The sequence below is a fragment of the Euprymna scolopes genome, chromosome 33, assembly GCF_053919585.1.
Source record: "Euprymna scolopes isolate OS-2025 chromosome 33, ASM5391958v1, whole genome shotgun sequence".
Taxonomy (NCBI): domain Eukaryota; kingdom Metazoa; phylum Mollusca; class Cephalopoda; order Sepiida; family Sepiolidae; genus Euprymna; species Euprymna scolopes.
The window spans coordinates 29,439,031-29,464,068 of NC_136514.1; the positions used below are offsets into that span (position 1 = coordinate 29,439,031).

The following is a 25,038-nucleotide window of genomic DNA, read 5'->3' on the forward strand; positions in this document are numbered from 1 at the left end:
AAACGACCCTGGTGTCTAACTCTGTCCCGTGGGGAGGCATTGTAAATAGGAACAAATATCTATCCTACTCCTAGCTAGAATCATCTCAGTCACCACAATACCACATTTGCACGGGGGGGGGGGGCGTCTAAGGTATAATTATTTTTAGAATTGAATTTCGATTGTTTGTTCTTTTTATTATCACAAAAAAACATATAGTTAAAAATGAGTTCATGTATAAATAGTAAACGCTAAAGATATCGATTAAAACTTTGAATTTCAAGTTTTTCAATACTTTAAAACTAAATTATCACTTTATTTAAATACAATGAAAGTTATCAAAATTATGTACGAAACTAAAGCAAAATATATTTTTCCAACGTTCTCTAATTCAATTGAAACTTAAAAATCGATTTTAGTATAAATATTTATATATAAATTGCAAGAAAATAAATAATTAATTTTTAAAAAATCTAAGAAGAAGAAGAAGAAGAAGAAGAAGAAGAAGAAGAAGAAGAAGAAGAAGAAGAGATATTCCTTAAAAGAAGTCTCGTAATTATCGTGCGGAAATTATTTGTTTTCATATTCGATTTCCTTCGGGTTGACCTAAAATAAGGCATGGCTTCCAAAGTGAGGAAGACGAAACTCGGTCGTTCATTCACAAATTAATGATGATTCCGAATATACTCAAAGCAATCGACATGCATGATCATTTATTTTTGATCGTTTGGATGAAATCAGATTTTAAATTAAAAATCTTGCTTTAAAATTATTATACGAAATATTGGGAAAGGTGTGGATGAAAGAATTATGAAGATTCGAAAAACATTTGTATAGAGTTATTTCCCTTGATTATTATTTTTTTTAATTTTGACCAATCGTTACCGTTTTGTACTATTTATGCATATAACTACGCGCGTTTTTCTCAACTTTGTTTTGCATTTTAGTTGCTTTTATTTTATTTAAAAACCAATTTTCTAGCATTATTAAGTATTTCATGGATAAAGATAATGATAATGCATAATAGAATACCATTTTAAAAGAAGTATTGACGTACAAAGTGTTGTTAACGGAACTATTTTATCTCAGCGGACGTAACGGGCGTTACAAGTGAGTGCATATATATATAATGATAACCGTAATTAATCTAGAGGCGTACGAAAAGTACTCGAGCTGTAGCTGTCTTTGACATAGCTGCAGATACCTGTGACAAGTCTAGTTTGTTGTGATGTGCAAGCCTGCCAACCTCAGTTGTTTTTATTGTGGTTTAGAAGTTGCTGGCTTTTGGAAAGACTACGAAACATTTATTATCGATGTCAATGGTTGAGATGGATGCAGACATGCATGCTGTGGGGCGTGCATTGCCCACGCAGAACTCTGATCACGACTGTTCGGAAAACCAAGCCTCCGACCCGGAGAATGTTTGTAAACAGATTATTGCCGACTCTAATTTCATCCGTTGTCAGAACGGTGAGGAGGAGAGCGACAAGGAACAACACTTGGATAGTAATCCCAGGAAGAAGAAACATCGGCGGGGTAAACGGCACCATCGTAAATGGAAACCTTACAACAAGTTGAGCTGGTCTGAAAGACAGGCCGCCGATGAGAGAGAATCTCGACGGGCGACCAGGAAACGCGAAGAGGCCTTCGCCTCTGGACATCCTCGAGCACCGTTCAATACTACACAGTTCCTGATAGAGGACCACAGCACGTATGTACCTATCCCGTCCCCATTAACCACTCCGCATCAAGATCTGGCCCGTCACCACAGCAAGGACAGGGACCCGTTAACCAGTTGTGATTCATCCGAGGATTACGAGAGCACGGACGAAGAGAAAAATTTTATTGCTCGTGAATTCTCAGAGACTTATGACAATATCCATGCCGAACGGCTTCAAAGTATGTCAAAAGAAAGTCTAATCAAAGAATTTACCGAACTGGAATCGAAACTGGAACAAATACAAAACCAACTTAAGGATACACAAACTGAAAATAATGTGACTACAGACAAATCTCCTACCAAAAAGAATCCCGACGGACTTTGTCATCATTACCTTACCAACAACGAAGAATTTATGGACTGCGAAAAGCGAATTCTTCGAGATGAGATCCAGAAATTGTTGGCTGAGAATGAGAGGTTAAAAACAGAAGTTGAAAACTTAAAGAAATAGTCTTTCTCTCTGTAATCTAGCTTTTTAAGAAGCTATATTACCATTTATTCTGGTTCGATGATACTTATAGTGGCGTGATCGAAAAATAACTGTTTTTCTTTTGATTTTAGGACCACCACCCTCTCTAAAAATGGAAGAAAAGAAAAAGAACCATAAATTTTATTCTACTAGAAGTATTTTCTGATCGACAGTTTAAAGGCTTCAAAATTGCTATCGAATGTCGGCGGTTGTCATGGTGATTTTTGTTGGTGATCGTGCGAAACCCGAAAGTGATTTTGTAACCTTTAAACTGTCGATTTAGAAAGTGAAATCTGTCGGAGTAAGATTCCGCTATTATGGTTCCGTTCTCCTAAACTAAAGGAAAACTCTGACGGTATTTCTCGAAAGCGCCACCATTATTTGTAATGGACCCCCGATTTGTATTTCCTAAACATTCAAGATCCACTTCTCTTAACTATTATTGTAGCAGGCCAGTTTTACTTTTGAAAGGTTAGTTTAGGGAGAGAAAATTGTACCCTCTTTAAACCCCATCCTCTCTCGCTCTTCTGTGTGTGTGTGTCTCTCTCTCTCTCTCTCTGCTCTCTTTGTGTGTGTGTCTCTCTCTCTGTTCTCTTTTGTGTGTGTCTCTCTCTTTGCTCTCTTCTATGTGTGTGTGTGTCTCTCTCTGCTCTCTTCTGTGTGTGTCTCTCTCTTCTGCTCTCTTCTGTGTGTGTGTGTCTCTCTCCTCCCCCTCTTTCTTTCCTCTTCAATATTCTCTTCTCTGATCTGAACTTTTTTCTATTATACCTATATATTTCCTATATTAAACTTTGCTTCACACTCATCATCTCATCATTATTTTAAGACTATATTTTTTTAACTGTTTTGTTACCATGGCGTTACAGACTTACATTTTAAAAGAAAATTATGCCATTATTATTTTAAAATGTACGTTTTATTTTTTCGTTTAAATATGACCCCCCCCCCTTCATCCCCTTAAAATGTTGACAGAAATTTATCGATTTCTTTTAATGTACTCATGTTTTTATCCCTTCGGTTCGATTATTATTGTTAGTAAATATAACCCAACTCTCACCAAAGATTGTTTACATTATTACAAACCTTTATGGATCTTCGAAATAAGGAAAAAAAAAAAATAAACATGAAAAGACAAAAAAAACATTAAGAGACAAAAACAACCGGAAAATTCATTCATTTAGGAGTTTTGTTTTGTTTGGGGGCATTTGTCTCTAAATCTGTAATCGACACTGAATGAATGAATATTGCTATAAATACTAGAACTTAACATTTTTTTTTTTTTTTTTTTTTCATTCATTTAAAAAAAAAAAAAGAACTTGTCCTGGACCTTGTGTTTCAGTTAAAATGAAAAATGTATTGTTTATAAACTTCTATCAACATAAAAAACCTATATTTGTAGGGGACAACAGTGCTTTTCTCAAACAATTTGCACTACGTATTTTTTTTTTTTTTTTTTTTTTTTTTTTCATTAAATGCTGCTATGAAGAATGTTATTTTATTTTTCATTTCATTTATTTTTCTTTTCTAAAATAGTAGCTCCTTCTAAATGTATTTGTTTTTCTTGGAATTGTGGGAGCACGAATCCACCATAATACTTGACTTTTTCCCGTATTATTTACTATTTCAGTCACGTAAATTAAAGTGAAAGTAACTTCGTTATTTGCGATCAATGTTTTTATTTTTAAATTATGGCCATAAAGTCAATTGGCACGTGACTTCCGTTTACTTTTATAATTCTTAGATTTTAAAAATCTTTGTTTAGAATACAATTTGGTGCTTTGTTTATGACCCATTCGACAGATCGTTTTTTTTTTTTTTTTATGTGGTTTTAAGCAAAAAATTCAGTACTTACTTGACAAGTACTACTTGTCATGTTGAAAATAGTAATATATCCAAAAATTACGAAAATATATTGAGTAAAACTGCTTTTGAGTTTTTAATATCGCTGTCTGTGGTCTGAAACTCGTCAGCTATTAACAGAAGCGAAAATGGAGATAAATATGTCCCCTGTATTCGCAATTTTCAAAGGTGTTTACATCTTCCGTAAAAAAAAAAAATGCCTTTGCCTATAAATTTTCTACTCTATGAATTTTCCTAATTTTTGGATATATTACTATTTTCCGTAAATTTTTACGACGTGCCTCTGCCTCAGTGTATTATAAACACCCCAACCTCCCCAACGGTTTTCGGAATAAATACGCCCAACCTCGAAAACCGTTGACATGTGGAGGTGTTTATTCCCAAAGCCGTTCTTAACAGCATAGCGTCCTAAATTATGATCTGAAAAAAAAAAATGAACGAATCTAGCGCCAGTTTTCCGGGGTGCTGAAAACGAATATCGCAGTTAAATTTGTTTTATAGGAAGAAATTACTAGGTTGTTAGAAAGTGGGTGCTCATTTTACGTTAAATTTATATAGGAAAGTGATTTCCCACTTTTGAAAAAGTAATTTCTTCATATCGTGAAAACTATTTATCTGCCCCAAATTTAAATGTGATATTTTTCAACACTACCGAAAACCTATGAAAGTCGTCATTTTTAAAGTTTTTTTGAGGAGTTGGAAAGAAACTTGACATTGACCCCCCCCCCCCCAAAAAAAAAAATGTTCACATGGAGTAATTGAAATGCTCAGTATTTCTCCTGTAGGAGATAAAAATATATCGAAATTTGGAATAGCGTTTGTGTGAGGGGGGGGGGCGGTTAAGTTCCCTTAAACCCCCCCTTTTTTTTTTTTTTTTTTTTTTAGACGGAAATAATCACCGGTCACGTGAGTCGCAATATTTTTCTGGCGGAGGGTCACAAAGTACGTGTTCAATTTAATAGAACGTTATATGATCTCCAACGATAAGTCATTTTTATGAATCTGAAAGTTTGTAATCAATTTAAAAAAAAAAAGTGCTAATTGTGGAATTTAGAGGTAGGAGTCAATTTCCTGAATGTCCGTCTTTTCATTTTTACTAAAATCACAATAGCAGTTGTTCTTTTGGATGAGTTTTCGGAATTTTTGGATATATTACTATTTTAGACATGACAATTAAGTACGTAAATGTTTTTGCTTAAAACGATATTTTTTAAAAATCGATCTTCGACTCACAAGTGATTAAAATTTATATGAAGATTTCGAACCAATATTTTAAAATTGTATTTTAAACAAAACAATTTTGGAAGTCGCGTTCAATTAACTTTATGCCTATTTATTTATTTTTTATTAAACCACGTTTTTAGTGATAAAATAAATGGCAAACCAGAATAACTCGATTATCCCGACTTTGTTTTAGAAAGACCTCGGAGCAAGACTGAAACGATGAAAATCGGTCACCTGTGTAATGTCAGGAAATAATAAAACCAGAAAATGTTTTGTTTCCTTGTAACTTCTAAAGCAAATATTTTATCAAAATTGTATTTTTTAATGAAAATATAAAATATACTGCTTTTGCACTTATGTTACCGTGCTATTTTCAGAATCGTATTTTGAAGTAAAATTTAAATATACGGTTTGTTTTATGTTGGACCTGAAGAATCTTGCCCCTCTTCTAAATGTTTTTATTTCCACCTTTTAGCGGATTATTATCCAATGGACACTAGTCGACAAAATTATATATTAAAAAAGTCAATATTTAAATCTGTAGGGATGTTAATGCAACGTTCTAATAAATCGAACCTTTTTTTTTTTTTTTTTTTTTTTAGAACTGTTTTTAGGCCAAATTTTGCCCCCCCCCACACACACACACTTTTATTTATTTTTTTAAGCTAAATTTCAAAAGGCTAAACTACTTTTGAGAAAGTTAAATTCGAGATTTGACCTAAAAACATCGAGTGGTTCTAAAATGGGTGATCGATTTAATAGAACGTTGCATTTTTTTTTATTATATACACTTACAAAGCATGTCGCCACTTGAACGTAAGGGGCTACTATTTGGGACAATGTCTTGGAAAGATTGATATGTTACATTTAAACTTCTGCATATCAGTACAGCCAGGGAAGCAGGCAGTAGGAAGAGAATTCCAAAGTCTATCTAATCGAAGGAAGAAACTATTAGGATAGAAAGCCTTCTGGCATTTAGGGACAACAACAGTGAAGGGGTGATATCTTATTGCAAAGCGGGTTTGTCGGGGATATGTACGTCGAGGGGGTACAAGTGAAACAAGATCATCAGAACACATTCCATTAAAATATTTGTAAAACAGGCACAGTGATGCGACGATGAGACGGGCTGGAGCTTAGTTGGTAAAGTGGGAGCGATTAGATTGACGACTTTTTTTTAACTTTATCTAAGAGGGAGACTAGTGGTAGATGTACCAGCCCAGATGTGGCAACAAATACTCCATGCATAGACGAATGGTGGCCTTGTAAAGGTGCAGGGTACTCTCTGGCGTAAGTAGTCTTCTTGCTCGATAGAAGGAACCCACCTTCTTTGCAGTGTCTATGTATTTGTTCCAGTTCATATTGGCTGCAAATGTTAGGCCGAAGAGTTTGAAGTTAGAATTCTCAGGTAGGGTGCTAATTGTCATGGATATAGGCGGTTAGGCATCTTGTAATTGTTAAAGGAGAGCAGATTAGTTTTACTAGCATTAAATGTTACCATCCATTTGCAGCCCTATTCCACTAGTCTGGAGGTCATTTTCTAACGATTCTGCCATTGTCTTAGATTTCTGTACATCTGTTCTTCCCTCATACATATTATAGAGCGTTGCATCATCAGTAAATATACCTATCTCGAACACTTATCAGGGTGGTCGTTTATGAATATCAAGAATAATAATGGTCCAAGGGTTGACCCTTCAGACACTGCCGCATTAATGTTATGCTGCTTGATAGACGTCTGTCAATGACAACCTGTATGCTTCTATTGTCTAAGAAGGATCTAATTTATATTTAGTATACGTCCAGTTATACCGTACGATTTAATTTTCATTAGCAGCCCTTTATGCCAGACTTTGTCAAAGCTCTTGAATATATCAAGAGCTAGAGCCCTGGCTTCATCCGCCTTATCCAGTACATGGTAAATGCGTTCTGTTAAAATATCTGTAGTAGAACGAAATTGCCTGAATCCATACTGTTTGTCAGATTTGCTTTTGCGAGGTGATGAACTAGTGCTTGATTAAGGTCTCAAAGATTTTAGCATTAGAAACTGAGTATCCCTACAAATATTTAGATATTGACTTTTTTATAATCTAGTAGACTAGTGTCCATTCGATAATAATCTCCCTGAAAAAATTTGTAAAAATAGATGAAAAGGGGGGGGGGCAAGATTCTTCAGGTCTGTCCTTTTTATTTACTAAATTATTAGGTGAAAGTACAGAATAGTTACGACCCCCTCCCCCCGGTTAAGAATGGATTTCTAAATAACGGTATTTTAGCACGGTAACATAAATGCATAAGTATTAATATATTTATAATGAAAAGTGTATATTCAAATATTGAAATATATATTCAATTTTATGAAATTATATTGGTTAAGATGATTAAAATTGATATTTCTCCAGTTTACGGGTCGTGTTGAAATAACCATGTTATGTAGAAACATGACTTTGTTCACATCTAACAATTTGATAAACTCAATTTTTATGGAATTTTGCTTATCTTGGAAATCATATCTGAAAAGAAAAGAAGAAAAATCGTAAACTACGGAAGTAAAACCGAATGGATATTTCCGGAGAAGTTTCTTTCGATTTTATTCACGCTTTTTATTTGCACTCGTCTGAAGTTAAAAATAACTGAAGATAATTTGACCCTTCGCCTGTTGTTAGTGTCAAGATTGTCTGCTCTCTTGAATTTCCGGTTTCTGCTCTGCAGACGGAACGACTGTGACACGTAAGATATGATCCCTTCTAATTGATTATCTTCCTCTCGGATAACGTGAAAGCCGGCATATTAAGAATGACTTGTCCGCTTCCTTCACCATATCAATTCATCCAGTCAAATTCAGACAGAAAGCTGAGGTCAAACAGAATAGACAATTTTTACTATAATCGCAAATTCCATGAACAGAGCTTCTTTCCCAGAACTGCCTTCCCGCGGAATTCTGTTCCGCTGGCCTGCTTTCCGGCTGACTACATAATGGTCGTCTTCGCGTCCACTGTAAATACATTCTTGTTGAGTCGTCCCCCTTTTAAATCAAATTATACCCGATTTCTACCATTAACGATTACTACGCTGTTATCCCAGTGACCACCGTACATTCATTAACCCTTATCCTCAAGTGGCCCTCGGGCCTTGATAAGTGGTGACTAGCTTGTAGAAAAAAAATCTAAACTAGAAGTCAGGATGATTAAGTTAAATTCTGGCTGCCCAAAACAATCTAATTGTAGCAAGCTTGAAATGTGAACTCTGGAAAAATATAGTCTCCATCTTTTTTTTTTTTTTTAAACCAACGGTTAGCCAAGGAATAACTACGGTTCATAACCGTCCGTGTCCTTTAACTAGAAAATTTGGGAGTTATCGTTTTTCCTTATCTAGCCTTTTGTTTATAAAGATGGTGACTATATTTTTCCAACATCTATTGTGTAAGATTGAAACTTGGTATGTTTATTTTCATTTGTTTTATTGTTTTTAATGCATTGATTGCAAGTAATGATGGAACGCAGTTTTCATTGTAAATAATTTACGTGACTCAAATAGTGATATTATTCTAGCCAAAAATTACTTTTTGGGGATGTCGTACGTGTAAGCATACCCTCCTCCTCCTCTCTCTCTCTCTCTCTCTCTCTCGTACTTATGCAGAATACGGACCGTGCTGAAATAATGTTATTTAGAAACCCATTCTTAACATGGTGTGAGTGAAGGGCGTTTTATTTATTTATTTTTAAACTATCCTGTATTTTCGTCTATTTACTGAAATAAACCATAAAAATTGAATTTAACTTAAAAACCTTATCTTAAAACTAGCACGGTTTTTACTCTGCAAAAGTACTTATAATTGTTATTGAATACCAATGAATTTAAAATGAAATTTATGAATAGTAATTTTCTGGTTAGAATTGAAAACATTATGGTTCATTTGTTCTCCAAAAGCAAAACTGTATTTCTCGAAGGAGCCACTATTCTAGAAAAGAATTTCTATTATTGAATTATCTTTCTTTTTATTTCTTCAATTTCCTTTTTCCTTGATACCACAGGGGCGCGTGCGATAATTTATGTTTTCCGTTGAAATAAAAATTATTTTATTTTATTTATTTCATTTTATTTATTTTTTTAGAACCCTAACCCATAAATTACTTTGTAAGTCGACAGTTTAAAGACTTATTTTGATGTTTAAAGTAAACGTTTTCATCCCATATTTCCCGCTTCATCCTAAAAATGGAAAGTGCTTGTGCAGATGAGTGATGGATGGTTTAAACCAACGCATTTCAGGTGAAAACATTACTTACTTACGTGTAATGTCGAAATTATGAATGACCAAAGTTTTTGCAAAATCATCCACAATTATGTTGACATTTTATATTTAAAAACAGCGGAATAACAATTAAGTCAAAATGATCGATTGCAGTTACCTCCCGTGGATCTTGAGACCTCAACATTAAAACATACGATCAAATTCTATAAATCGATAAATTAAATTATTTTTCTACTGGATCATTTTTATAAATTTTTGAATTCATACTAATTTCGCCATGATACGTAATGTTTTCACATGAAATGCGTTTTTTAACTATCACCAATCTACACAAGCACCTTTTTAAAATGTAATATTTTTCAATAAAGTTTGGCATTAATGCTGAAACATTTCATTCTAAATATTTTACGTTACTGAAGTAGGAATTAACCTTAAAAAAACATACGCGTAGGTAAATCTGACTATCGGAATACCCTGGCTAAATCATCGCTCAAAAAATCGCCCGCGTCCATCAAACTTAACCACAGAACCGAACCGGAACTTAAAAACGAAATGAAACGAAATTTTTATTATTACCAGAAAAGGTGTATTTCCCCTGTTATTATTTTAGTACTGTTTTTTTTTTTTTTACATGGAGTTCACCACTAATCAAGGCCCAATGGCCACTCGGGGATAAGGGTTATTGTGTGTACAGTAATCAATGGATGGGATAGTGTAGCAATAGTATTGGAGAATTGATAAGGTGTCATTACTTAGGGGGGTGGTTCATCAGGAATTTATTTGTGTTGGACTTGAAGACATCCAGGTTGAAGTCGGGAGGGAAACAGGCAAGCGGAACAGTTCCACAGGCGTGCAGTTCTAAGAAAGAAGCTTTGTTCATGGAATCTACGTTTTGATTTAGGCACAGATAGGGAGTGGGGAAAATTATTGACGGTGGTTTCAGCTTGGCGAGGGGGACCAGAGAATGGAGCTCAGACGAGCACTTGCCATGGAAATAACGATAGGACAAAGACAGGCTCGCTATGTCTCTTCAGTGGGAAAGAGGTTGCAGGGTAGAGAAAAAGGCATCCCCCATCAAGCCACGAAGTCTATTTTGTACTCTGTCAAGGCAGGATAGGCTGTTTTTAGCAGCTCCCGCCCAGATGTGGCAGCAGTACTCCATCTTTGGCTCTTATATAGATAAAGAATTGCATCATTAGTGAGATATCTTCTGGAGCGGTAGAAGGATCCCACCATCTTCCCAGCGACCTTGGCCACAGACTTGATGTATGTGTTCCATTTAAGATCAGGAGTAAAGGTCAAACCCAGAAGCTTATCAAAACATGGGGCCTCCCCTAGACGAGAGCCAACCATTTCAATTGATGCCAGATGGGGATCAGAGCGTTTATGATGTAAAGATAGGAGCTTGGTCTTAGATGCATTAAAGGTAACCAGCCACCTCTTTCCCCACTGTACCACGCGCTCAAGATCAGCGGAGAGAGAATCAGAGAGAACATCATCATTTACGGCCTTTGATGTGTTGCCATAGATGGTCGTGTCAGTAGCATAGATGTCAACGAAATATTTTAGTATGTGTTTTGGGAGATCATTGATGTAGATCAGGAAGAGAGTGTGGCCCAGTATGGACCCCTGAGGGACTCCAGCATTAATACTGTGGGCCTCTGATTTCTGCCCATCAACCACTACTCTTATGAGCCTATCAGAGAGAAATGATTGAGAAAACATTTATACCGTAGCTGGAAATCTTGTGTTTCGTCATCTTTCTTACTAAAATGAAATAAAATTATCGCGCTTCTGCACTATCAAAACGAAATTTTGTAGTTGATAAATAGAGTTTTCAGATAAAACAAATGGTTTTTATTTCTTATTTTATTTTATGTTTTTGTCAATTCTAATGTAATACAATGCCAGCTTGCACCTTATGCAGTCGAAATTATTTGAATATTGCTGAATTATTAAAAAGAAAACAACTTTAATCGTGTTAGTAGGTGAAAATTTGCGGCCATCTTGTTTTTATGAAATAAATCGAAACGGAAAATTACTTCCCTTTTGAACTCTCTTGTGTCTTACATAAGCAAAAACGATCGTTTTCTTCAAATTCTATTTTCTTTAATAAATAATTTTTTACCCTATTGATTTTCGTAATTTTTTGATATAATCGTCTTAAAAATACGAGGAATACGTAGGTACCATTTTTTTTTTTTTTTCATGTGAAATTCAGTATTACACTTTCCGAAATTTGGTTCTGATAGTGTAGAAGCGCCAAAAATAGTTAAATCTTTTCCATGCGTACCTATTTTACCCTGTTATTATTTTAGTAAGAACGAATTACTATTTTGTTATCTTTCTTACGAAATTAAACGAAAGTAAATATCTTTTTTACCAAAGCCACCCATCAAAAAACACTTCGGTTCAAATTCTGTAGAAGTTATCAACATTTTAAAGTGCTTGACAAATATTGCTTGCTGAGATGGAATTTGACAATACTAGGTAGAACATTACATTTTCGACCGATTTTCTTTTTGTTCTAACTCAACAGACTTGACACTACATACTTCACTTGGAACTTTTAACGAAAAAATTCAATATTTACAGATTTTAAGAGGGGTGTTCAGTTTCTAAATAGTGGTCACAAGAGAATGAATATTTTTATTTTGCATATTATTTACCATATTTTCATAACCGGACCGAGTTCACACTGAATCTTATACATTTTTGGTCCTCTGGTTTATCGGAGAGGGACCTATGTTTTCAGTGGTGTCTGTGCTTCCATGCGTCCGTTAGTCCGGCTATTGCTAGATAACCGTCCATTAGTTTTTCCTGAAATTTTGCGAAAAATTTCATTAAATAGATGTGCACAGTAATTTTTAGAAAAATTCCCGTTGCACCCCCAGGGGCTCAAAAGAGGTAAAAAATGGCCAAAAATGACACATTTTGCCCCATAACTTTTGATCAATCCATTAGATTTTTTTTAAAACTTGGCCAAAATGTGGAGCCTATTGTTCTTAATATAAATTCAGTATGGGTGACCCTGGCAAAATTCTGGTTCGCGTCCCCGGGGACTTTCAGTGCTAAAAACGCCTCTTTTTGTGGCTCTTTTTTCATATTTCTCAACAAAAACTTGATATGTCTGTGGTTTTTCATGGTGGTCAACTCAAATATACATGTGTTAAGACCTGAAACTGCACTGTTATCCATTTACATTGGGATTCGGTGTCACCAGGGGCTCAAAAGAGGTCCAAAATGGCAAAAAATTACACTTTTTGCCCCATAGCGTTTGATCCATCCATTATATTTTCCTGAAACTTGGCTAAAATGTTATTTATATAAATTAATATAAATTCAGAATGGATGAACCTGGCAAAATTCTGGTTCGCATCCCTCTGGGACTTTTAGGGCTAAAAAAAAAACATTCCTTTTTTGAAGCTCTTTTTTCATATTACTCAAGAACTTGATATGTATAACTATATAGTAGTTTTCCATGATGCTGAATTCAAATATATATATGTCTTAAGGCGTGAAACTGCATCGTTTGTCCGTTTTCACTGGGATTTGGCATTCCCAGGAGCTCAAAAGGGGTCACAAATGCTCCCAAATTGCAAAAAAAAAAAAAAAAAAAAATACACTTTATCTCATAACTTTTGCTCCATCCATTAGAATTTTCTGAAACTTGACGAAAATGTGAAGGCAACGTTGGCCCTTCACATTCATCATTTCTTTACTATTTTTTGTATCGTCATCTCACATGCAGCACAAGAGGGGGACCACGCACACACGGCTTGTTTGTAATTGTATCTTGTGTAGTTTCTTACTTTTAGCCAACATATACACTCACACACTTCTGTTGGGATTTTATTTTATATAACTAGATCATTTACATCGCATTTATTTTTTTGTGTGTATTTTGCTTTTTCTCATGAATTTTTTTTTTTTTTTTTTCATAAAATTCAAATTAACAAAGGTAGTGTCAAGTCGGTTGAATTAGAATGAAAAGAAAATCGGCTGAAAATGTAATGTTCTACCTAGTATTGCCAAATTCCGTTTCAACAAACAAATACTTGTCAAGCATTTTAAAACGTTGATAACTTCTACAGAATTTGAACCGAAATGATGTCGATGGTTGGATGACTAGCCCATTATGAAAAAGATAGTTACTTTTGTTTTATTATATCTTAGTAAGAAAGATAAGGAAATAGTAATTGAATTCGTTCTTACTGAAATAATAACAGGGGAAATGCATGCATCTTTTCTGGTAAAAATAAAAATAAATTTCTATTATTTTATTGGAGTTCATTGACATGAGTATTATTTATTAATTTTATCTTATTACGGACTATTATCCTCATCTTTTCTTAGTTGTTTCACGACTTTTCGACCAACTATTCCTCTGACCCTCGGCAGCTGAGGATAATAGTCCGCAATAAAAGAAAATTAATAAAATAAATTTCGTTTCATTTCGTTTTCGAGTTCCCGTTCGGTGGTTAAGTTTGGACGCGGACTTTTTATTTATTTATTTATTTTTAAGCGGTGATTTGACCAGGGTATTCCGATAGTCACATTTACCACATGCGTATTATGATTCGTTTGTACTACTAAACAAAAGAAAAACGTTTGTTTTTCTCAGGCGACCCTGTTATATCAAAGAATCGTACGAAGATAAATCGATATTTCCATTACCGTTAATTTTTAAGTACAAAATATTAGATGTCCGTCTAAAGTCGGTTTTTTTCTTTCGCTATTAGATCCAATCTTTGTAATCCATAGAATCTTCTCTATTTATGCCAATGTCGACAGATTTTTTTTTCATTTCGCCCATTCATTCAATTATCAGATCCAATTTTTTTAATTACGCGTTTTTTTCTTTCTTTTTTAATCACCTTGCGCGCCATAAACCATTTTGATATTTTTTTTTTCCTAAAGATTTTGTCGCGCGTATTTTTTTTTTATTTTCTTAATAGTGGCGCAATTGTGCAAGAAACACAAATGAATCAAACTACTTGACTTTTAGAATAAGGATTGATTTATCTAGATAATTCAGACTACTATTCATTCTTTTGTTATTTTGCAATGTTTCGGCCGAGGTAATCTCCTTCAGGTGCTTTGGAGGAGAGAATAAGACTTGAACTTGAATTCTTAACTCTGGCCATGAATTGTTTGTTTTTTTTTTTTATCCGCCAACTTCAAGGCTCAAATCATTTCAAAGTGAACGTTTTTATTACCCCCATTCCTATGTATTAAAGGGTAACATTGACTTTAGGGAAAATCAATTCAAAAAGTAATTACGTTGAGTCCCCATTTGTTTGCTTCCCCACGAGAGCAATTAGACACGATGTTGGCTTTTAATGTGGGGAGAACTAGACCTCCTTCCTCTCCCCAAAAAGGGTATTCTAGATTGGAACAGAATTAAAATGTAGCTCAATAGGATTTATTCGCTGACTGACGATAAAAGATGAATCATCAAAACATCAGTATCAGAACAGATACTTCACTTAGCTCCTAATCAAAAGGCCAAAAAGATTGGGTCGTCTTTCGAAATTATTACATAAAAAATAAAACTATTACATTGTTTTTGTTGACAAGTGTCTTATTTATTTACATATTTTTTTTTTTTATCAACAAAAACATAAATCTAATGGTTTGGTTTTACAGCGATATTTTTAGATTTTCGCTAACCTTAATTAAAAGTTAATTACAATGAATTTTTCGTTGCCCTGTGAAATTTGGGTTATAATTTATAAGTATTGGCTCTTTTTCGTGATTATTCCGACTATTCTCATCTTGGTCTGAAAAAAGGGTTTAAAGGGCCGAAACTTTGGAAGATGAGAATTATAAAAAATTTTTTTAAAAATGGTTGTTTTGTTTCTGAACTGAAGGAAAGAAAAAACATTTAGACCGCGCCCGCGCCCCTATTCTATTATTGAGCCTAGCGCTGTTTTCTTATCTTGCCAAATTTGTACTTATTATTTCTTTTTCTGTGTTTCTACCCCTTTCCCGCTCGTTACCTTTTCTTGATAATTATCTATTAAAACATCACCGTTTTTAGATTATAATGTGTGTGTGTGTGGGGGGGGGGGGCTGATTGCTGCGTTAACTAAATAGGACAGAAGTGGGTAATCCAGCTCCCGCCTGGATTGAGGCAAATAATAAAAATTGCGTTATTCTAAATCCAGGAGAGGAAAGATAAAAGTGTCTTACCGGAACTGATACTACACTATGCTCCTAGTAAAAAAAAAAAAAAAAAAAGGCTACAATAGTCATTAAAAAGATTAACTATGTGGATTGACAAAGATTATTCATACAGTGTTAGTTAACACTTTTAAACGGAGGGTGCGGGTAACCCTATCCTTATTAAATAAGGTGACCCCCCCCAATAAACAATGTTCAATTCCTATTTCAGTCACCTAAATTATTTAAGAGTGAATTGGATTCCAACGCGGTTTAGTATTATTCTTAAACATTTGTTTTAGTACAAAAAAACATTAAAATGGTACTTGTGCACTTTTGCCACCGTGTTGAAATGTTATTTTGAAAACCATTCTTAACATAGGGAGAGGATGGTGTTTTAAAACTATTTTGTGCTTCCACCTAACAATTTAATTTAAAAAAAGAAAAAAAAGAAGATATTGTGAAGCTGGAATTTAACCTGAAAAACTATTTAAAAATAGTGGGGCGGCAAAAGTGCACACGCATCATTAAAATTACTAAGTTATATCTAGTTTCATCGTATAGGTGAAATGCCGAAATGAAAATTCGGTTGGTAAAATATAGTTTCTATCTTCATAAACTAGTCGAGATATAGGCAAACTAAGGGAGAAATGATAACTCAAATTTTCATAACCCTGTCTTCATACGAGAAAATTATTAATTAGTTATCGTTATTCCTTTTCTCGACTTAATTATAAAGATGTTGACTATATTTTACCAGCATAGTTTCTATTTTGGCGTTTCACGTGTACGATGAAATTTGCTACAACCTTTTTATATATATATATATATATATATATATATATATATATATATATATACATATATATATATATATATATATATATATATATATATATATATATATATATTAGTTTTGCTGGGAATAACATTTTTAGGTGACTAAATAAAGAATTAACCTTCAGAAACGTGTGTTTTTAATGAATTGAAATGTTTAAATCGATGATATTAAGCTTTTTAATTTAATTCATTGCTTGTCTAAAAATGAATTTAATGGCTTTTTTTTTTTCTTTTTTAATTTGATTGGATTGACCCACTTTTGATAGATGCGTTGTAAGCGATACTTTTTGTAGAAGTTTATTGAAAAATCTTTCTAAGAAATATTTTACATATTATTATGTTCAAATAGCATTAATTTTAGTTATAATTCCGCAGGGTTTATTGTTTCGTTTTTTAATGGAAATATTTTTTCCAACGTCGTCTGCTTTTTAGCAGACGATGTTTGAGAAGCTAATTTCCGGTTAGAAAAAAAAATCCTAAAAATTTAAGGCTCCAACTGATAGAAAAAGTCATAAATTTCACATAAAAAGGCATAATGAGATTTGTAGAATATTTATAACTTTACAATATTAATAGGTTTAAATTGATAAATAGTGGCACGGTTTAAAGAAAAATAGGTAAAAGTGCGGAATAAAGTCGGGAAATCGTAAACAACAAATGACTTATATCAAACACAATAGAATTTAATTATCTACCGACTTGTATACTTTTAATGTGTTGAAATTTTTATTTAAGAAATTAAATTTATTTTAAAGCTGTTTTTTTTTTTTCGGCACTCGAGGAAGAAAAAATTGCCACTTGTTTAACTAAGGTAGAGGCCTTTACGCCTGAAAAAAAATTAAATTATTTGCCCTACTACTAACCCTAAGTCTGGCAGGGCAGTGCCACTCTCAGGGTTAATGGTAAGGTTTTATTATTTATTTACTTTTATTTTTTCAGAAAAACACTTCCTTCCTCTCAATAGTCAAGTACCCCCCCCCCACACACACACGTTTTTTCTCGTATGTCATGAACATAGCTTTGAGCGAAAGAAAAATTTTGAAATAAAAGTAAGACCGTTTCAGCTCGCTAAAGTATACAGATCGGTAGATATTACTTAAATATTTACTGCGTTTGGTGTCCCTCCGTTATTTGTTTTGTTTATGATTTTTCGACCATTAACTATTCTGCACTTTTACAGAAAAATGCTTCTTTGGTTTCGGTAGCAAAAATATTAATACATGTACAAATAAGCCTTGTAAAGTTTAATTTTAGACGAGAATGAATTTCAAATTGACAGTTTAAAGGCTTTGAAATCGCAGTCGACCGTTGTAGGCTTTCATGCAGGTCATTTCTCTCTAAGAAAATAAATAAATAAAACTTGAATAAAATAGAAAGTAGCCTTTACTTTGAAAATATATTTTAAGTGTTTACATGTTTTTTTCTTAAATATTTTGTAATAAAATATTTTAAAAATAATTTTCATGGAAACTTTAAAAGAAAATATTCCAATGTAACGACTAAAATTTTTATTTATTACAAGATTTTAAAAAAAAAAAACGATTAAAAGTGACGACCGTTTATGTAAACTTAAAATATACATTATATATATATTTATAATATTATTATTATTACATAAACCATTCTGAAAAAATAAATCAAAGTAAAGATCAAAAAATATATTTTGATAACAAATTTTGTTTAAAATAAAGTAATTCCGAAAAAGTATTTCAAAATAAAGACTTTTTAAAAAAAAAAAATGTTTAAATTTTTTTTTTTTATGTAGATTTTTAAAACTAAACTGGAATTATAAATATTAATCAGTAGGAACTTTTCTTTGGTAAGACTTCTGCTAAACAGGCTGTGGGGGATCAAAAAGAAAGTTTTGTTTAAAATACCTTACTTAATATAAAATTTCAAAAACTACCTGGCAAATATACCCGGTGAACCAAGTGCAAGAGAGATTAAAACAATTGCACTTAAAGGGACGGGCACAATCTTAAAAAGATCTCTCGGTTGGTATATATAAGTTAGCTGGGTGAATGTTTGGCATATGGTAGGATGCCCCATACTCAGCTTGAACAAACTGACAGGAAATTGAAACAAAAAAAAAATATGCAAATAATTTATAGGAACGTTGTGTAGGGTTACAGACGTGTATTGGAGCCGCTGCATCGCTTTCACACTAATAATTCCCTTGGGGGTCGTATAAATCGACATATTCCTCTTAGTCTAAAAGAAATATTTTTGTTTTAATTTCCTATCAGTTTGTTCAAGCTGGGGATGTGGGATTCGAAATCCAATGGGCAATGCCTGCACAGTTTCGAATCCTGTTGATAGCACCATGTTCAAGAAGACTTAGGATATATCGTCAAAGCCAGTCAACATCTGAAAAAGGAAACAAACACAAGTACATTCAAATGAATAACTCCACAAAGTGTAAAAAAAAAAAAAAAAAAATGGGTAACAAAATGAAACCCTTAGGTATTTACTCACTAAGCAATCTACTTATATATAAAAGGCACTTTGCCTGTGTGTGAGTTCGTTCCCTATAAACTCCGAAACGACTGGGGCAATTTTTCTTTTTTTTTATTTTAATTTCTCACAACTATACCCTATGTGTTTGGGAGTGTTCTTCTTAGGCAGTTTTTTTTTTATTATTATTGGAATGCCTCTGATAAGTATAGATAATCGAAAAATCTGATTTTGACCAAAGTTCGCATCCTTATACAGCCTAACATCACTAGTGCATTTGAGAAGTTTTTATCACTGTACAAGCAGAAGGGCCTGTTGTATAAAATCAATAGTAGATTCTCCAATAAGACAGGAGCGCATTCGAAACAAATGTTTCTGTTTCGAGCACAATTGAATCTGATACTTTGCATTTTGAACTTATTCAAGCCATTATATAAAAATAATTTTAGAATATCAACAGTAAGTTCTCTACATTACAATGTAGAAAACAATGTATTGTGCACTCACACTACAAGGAGGGATGTGAAGTTTTCTCCTGGTGCACTATAGTGGGTCCCCAACTAGAATCGATTTGCTGGAAGTTTTGCCCTACGTCTGAATCGATGTGGGTTGCGTAGTTATCATGAATTTTGAATAAAGAAAATTGGTCACATTTTTAAAAAAACATTATTTCACAACTTTAATTTGAAGATTGATAAAACCTGCAGGGGCAGACTTCTCAGGTTATAATATCATTAAATGAAGAGAAAAAAAAAAAACACTAAGTTTTCTATGAATATGTTGTATTAACAACGAAAGTCTTTTTAGCTTTCTTTCATTTTACTTCAGTCAGTTCTCAGAAGTCATGGATCCCACATACTGGAGCTAACACTTATTCTCTATATGAGATGGATGATATTCGATTGTTCCAGTAAAGTTCTTTACTTCTTTAACGCTGAGTTAGTAAAGAAGTTGAGAACATAATTTTCTGCTCCCCAATTGACCATTTAAAAATGTTATAGTATATACCTTTCTTGTGGTCTCTTGGTCTTACTGGATTCCAGGACAATTCATTTTGCCTGGTGGGGTATCCAGCTTTGTTTCGTTACTTGAAATAACATCACTTTGAGAAGGTGCACCATTCCTCGTAAATGCAGGTGTTGGTTAACCATACCGAGGAGGTCTTATATGTGATTTTGAATATTTGGTCAGGGTTTACTTGTAGTAGTGGGGCAAGTTATTTTAGTATTCCATAAGAATCTTTCACTTAGTGATACAAGCACCAAAATTGGCACAAATGACGTTCAGAACATACATTTTAAGACAAGAACATTAGCCATCAGAAAATTCAAGATGGCTGCCAGTTTTCAAGATGGCTGCAGAAGCAAACATGACAGATTTCAATTTTGGTGCTTGTATCACAAAGTAAACGATTGTTTCAGCAATCTGACCCAATATAGGGGAAAATATCATCATTCCAAAATTGTCCTGATAAACTCTTGTACATTAGATATTCAAGTATAGTGTCTAGTAGACATTTAAGTTCTCTCCGGTAGGCATTCAGAATAAAGGAAAAAATTATTTAAATCATTTAATCAAAAAATTAATATAACATTAGGTTTTCTAAATTTTCAAATTAAACTATCCAGTAATATAGTTTTCTCAATGAGTCCTTGTCATATGAAAATTAATTGGGGGAGGGGCGGTGAATAAGGTTAATACCACCTTTAATCTACAAAAAGTATAATTTTACACAATAATTAAAAGTTGAATTTTTATCTTCAAGAAGACAAAATGGCTTAGCTAGCCCAGAATAATCGCATTTTGCTTGGCGCCATGAGAAGTATTACTCGAAAATTTTCATATTTCATTATAATCAATTGTGGCATGATTTCCATTATATCATCTTGATTCAGTAACCAGTTTCACGTGTTCATTAATTTTCTTTTCAACCTCACAAAGAATAACGTAGGTTTATCTATAATATAAATCTCACCTGTCTGTTTAAATGTATGTGCATGTGTATGTTACTATGTCTAAAACTTTTGACAGAGACAACTGATTTTCACAAGATTGGTATTGTTTTGAAGCTCAACCCTTCGGATGATAAATATCGAAAAATTGGCTAAAAACATTAATTTTTTCACCCTCAACTGGGCACTTTTCTACAATGTGTCGCTTTTTTCACCGATATTTTCGAAAGTCATTCCCACTTTCCGATTGACTAGCCTTAATTTAAACCTTCGTCACTTCCGGTTTGGCAATGGGCGCAACAGCAAATATGTCACTTTTTTTTTTCATGTTCTTTTTCTCCTTCGCGGTATGGGTTCGAGCCTACCTACCTACTACTTTTTTTTTTTTCTCAACACACACCTCCAAACATTCAGGCAACGCCGGGCACCCCGGCTAGCCTAATCTAAACGAATAATTTTTATTTTTATCTATCAAACTTATATAATCATCACAACAGCTCATTGTTAAAGTTAATAGCACAACATAGTTTTTTAAAACATATATATATATATATATATATATATATATATATATATAGTAAAGATAAAAATCTAAACAAAGCAATTTCTCGTATTATTTGGATTCTTCGGACTACTGTTTGCATGTTCAATGTTATTTTCCACAACGTTTCTTTCGATATAACCTGCAACCATCTCCAGGTGTAAATTGTCACGCTCTAACATCTTTGTGTCACATCCCATGGCATAGTGGATTCTTCTGGAAGTTGAAGATTCAATCCTCAGTGCAGGCGAGACTCAAAAATATAATTGAAGATTACTTAATCATAGCTGAGAGAACAAGAGCACGCTACCCTCTTAGATTAAATAAGATTCCATTTGAAATTTCATACTAATCACCAAGTTTGACAAGATACATCTTAAGAAGGCCAGGGATTACATCAGTTAAAACTTTGAAAATAAAATTCAAGATGAGAACAGTAGTCCAAAGAATCCAGAAAATCAATCCTCATCTCAAAAAAAAACATCAGAATTTTTATGCTTGCTTTGCATAACTATTTGTTTTTTTAATCAGTTTAGAATAAAACTCATGTTTCTTATTCATTTGTAATTTTATTGACCTATTTCATTATATATAATAGCGGTTCAACCTGGCTTTATGTGCAATTTTGACCCCTTTAACATTTATTGTTTTTGGCTCACATCAAATTAAAAAAATTGACCCATGTCCAAGTAACCTACATTTAAAATTTCAAGTGTTTAGAACTAAAATTGGTGGAGGAGTTTGGCAGAGTTTTCGAAGATCAAATCGTTGAACTTTGACCCCTTACCAGCCAAATTTCTGTCCGAAAACCGATTAAAAAGGTTTTCCCAAATCTCAATACCCCTTATATCAAGTCCCGAGTGAGTTTGTAGACCGAAAATTGACAGTTATTTGATAGGAAAATGTACAAACACACACAATTTCACTTTTATAGATATGCTAGCAGTTCGGCCCGGTTTTGCTCAGGCCCTATGTACTGTTCATAACTTTATGTGCATATGTATATATATATTAAAAGGCTTGATTCATATCCAGGTAACCTACATCTAAAATTTCAAGTGTTTAGACCCAAAATTGGCAGAGGAGTTTGGTAGAGTCTGCAAAGGTTTAAACTTTGACCACTTGGCAGCCAATTTTTCGCCCCAAAACTGATTAAAAAGCTTGCTGCATGTCTGAATACAATTTATATAAAACTTCAAGTGTTTAAACCAAAAATTGTCTGAGTAATTTGGTAGAGACTGCAGAGCTCATTTTTTTTTTTTAACTTTGACTCCAATTTTGACCCCTTAACATTTATTGTTTTGGGCTCAAATAAAGTTATAAAGTTTGATCCATGACCAAGTAACCTACATCTAAAATTTCAAGTGTTTAGACCCAAAATTAGCGGAGGAGTTTAGTAGAGTTTTCAAAGGTCAAATCGTTGAACTTTGACTCCTTGACAGCCAAATTTCTGGGCGAAAACTGATTAAAAAGATTTTCCCGAATCTCAATACCCCTTATGTCAAATCTCGAGTCTGTAGACTGAAAATTGACAGAGTAGTTTGGTAGGGAAATGTACACACATAGACACATACGCTCAAACGATTTCACATATATATATATATATATAATATGCCAGTTGAACTTGTTAAATGTAGCATTTAAAAATAATACTTAGTGGATAAATAGATGCCAGATGGCAGATAGTTATTTTGCTCCTTTTAAATAAAACTTAATTATTACTTGAATTATGCGAATTGCAGTTCTCTCCTTGATTATTTCAACCACTTTAACCTCATACTTTTTTCTGGTGAATCATTTACAATGAAATGAAAATGAAATCAAACTGCGGCACTAACCCTAGCCGGGTTTAACAGGCGTGCTCTGAAGGCAGAAATTTCATAGCCGCATGTATATCTCCATTAGAGATGACAGCGTTAGGTTTTTACAAATCTTGCAGGGAGGTGTAAACGTCCTCCAACATACAGCGCCTTGGTATTACCAAATTGGTCACCCATCTAGTACTAACCAGGCTCAATGTTGCTTAAATCCAGTGATCTAACAAGAACCGGTGTGTCAATGTGATTATGCTATATATAATCATTTAGAATATGGGAAGTTTAATTCTGGAACCTGCATGAAATTTTGAACTGAAACCTTTATTTAATCTACAGATGTAGGTAGTTATCCTGTCAGCCATGACCAGGTAGGAATGTTTAATGTTATTGTTAATTATTATCCATTATAAATCAACATGACCTTAAAAGTCATTATTTAATATTAACACATTGTTTAAAACTGGGCAAAATAATGTCAGGACAGCTAGTACTAAATAAAAACTTAACATCTCAGTAAATTTGTATACGAGGCGCCTTTAATAAGTTTTCAAACTTTTTTTCATATGGGTACTTTTAGTGATAGTACACACATGAAACTCTAGTCTCCTTCTAAGTAATCTCCTTCGGCTGCAATGCACTTGCTGTACCGTTCCAACAAATTCTGGAAGGCTCCATGGAAGTCCTCTTAAGTGAGCGTGTCAATGATCCTCGTCACAGCCTCTTTCATCTCCTCAATTGTCTCATAACAACAGCATCTAAAGTTTTCCTTGAGCTTAGGGAATAACCAAAAGTCACAGGGAGCAAGGTCCGGACTATAGGGAGGGTGAGGAACTGTTTTGATGCCGATGACAATGTTTTTTTTGTTTCTGATCTTCTCTGAGCACCCTTGGGAGAAACTTTGTGCAAATCTTCTGCATTCTTGTGAATAATTGTTCACAGTTCCCACACTGACATCAAACTGTGCACTTATTATCTCTATAGATACACGACGCTCCTTATACATTAAATTCTTTATTTGGCCTATCAACTTTGATGTTCTGACTTCCCAGCTCCTCCCACACCTCTGATAATCTCTCACAGACTTCCTGCCGTCCTTGAATTTCTTATACCACTTCAAAACTGATGCTCGATTCATCCAAGATGGTTTAAAAATGGTCTGAAGCATTCCATATGTTTCTGTGGCATTTTTTCCAAGTTCAAAACATAATTTTATTGTATATCGTTCTTCTAAAGTGTCCTTATGTACAGGTTGCATTTTTTAAATTGACTATCAGACTTTTGTAGGGTGTATTCCAATTCCTGCTGTAGCTGTTCATTTGAATCCAAAATCATAAAAATTGGTTAGTCATCTCACAAGATGTATAGCAATAACATACTGACTTTTCAAGAGTCTACAACAATTTTAAATGCCTGTACCAAAAAGTGTTTGGAAACTTATTGAAGGCACCTCATATCTATAAAAGATACTCTGAGAGAGAGAGAGAGAGAGAGAGATTGTTGTCTATGGATTCTGAAACAGCTGGCCACAGTCATCTATATATATATATAAAAAGCAACATGTGTGTTAGTGTGTGCGTTTTTTGTGTATGGCCGGCAAAGGCTTGGGGGGGGGGGGGCTCAAAGGGGGTTTACTGTTTCTTAGAACTTTTTATATACTACCTAGATTATAATATCTATGATTTACAAAACGAGATCATGTGTATCTTTTATTTTAGTGACTGTTACACACTATTTTTGCGATATTTCCTGGTCTCCGCATGTTTGT

General features: G+C 33.7%; 1 protein-coding gene across 1 annotated transcript in view; it reads left to right on the forward strand.

Annotated features, from left to right (window-relative positions):
• The first annotated feature begins 1,044 nt into the window (after positions 1–1,044).
• The window catches only part of LOC145258184 (protein HEXIM1-like), a 63,775-nt gene continuing 39,781 nt past the window's right edge, over positions 1,045–25,038 (forward strand). Inside the window, exon 1 of the mRNA XM_080116064.1 lies at positions 1,045–2,116. Within this exon, the coding sequence (XP_079972190.1) occupies positions 1,293–2,116 (824 nt within the window). The 5' untranslated portion in view covers positions 1,045–1,292. The remainder of the gene's footprint in view (positions 2,117–25,038) is intronic.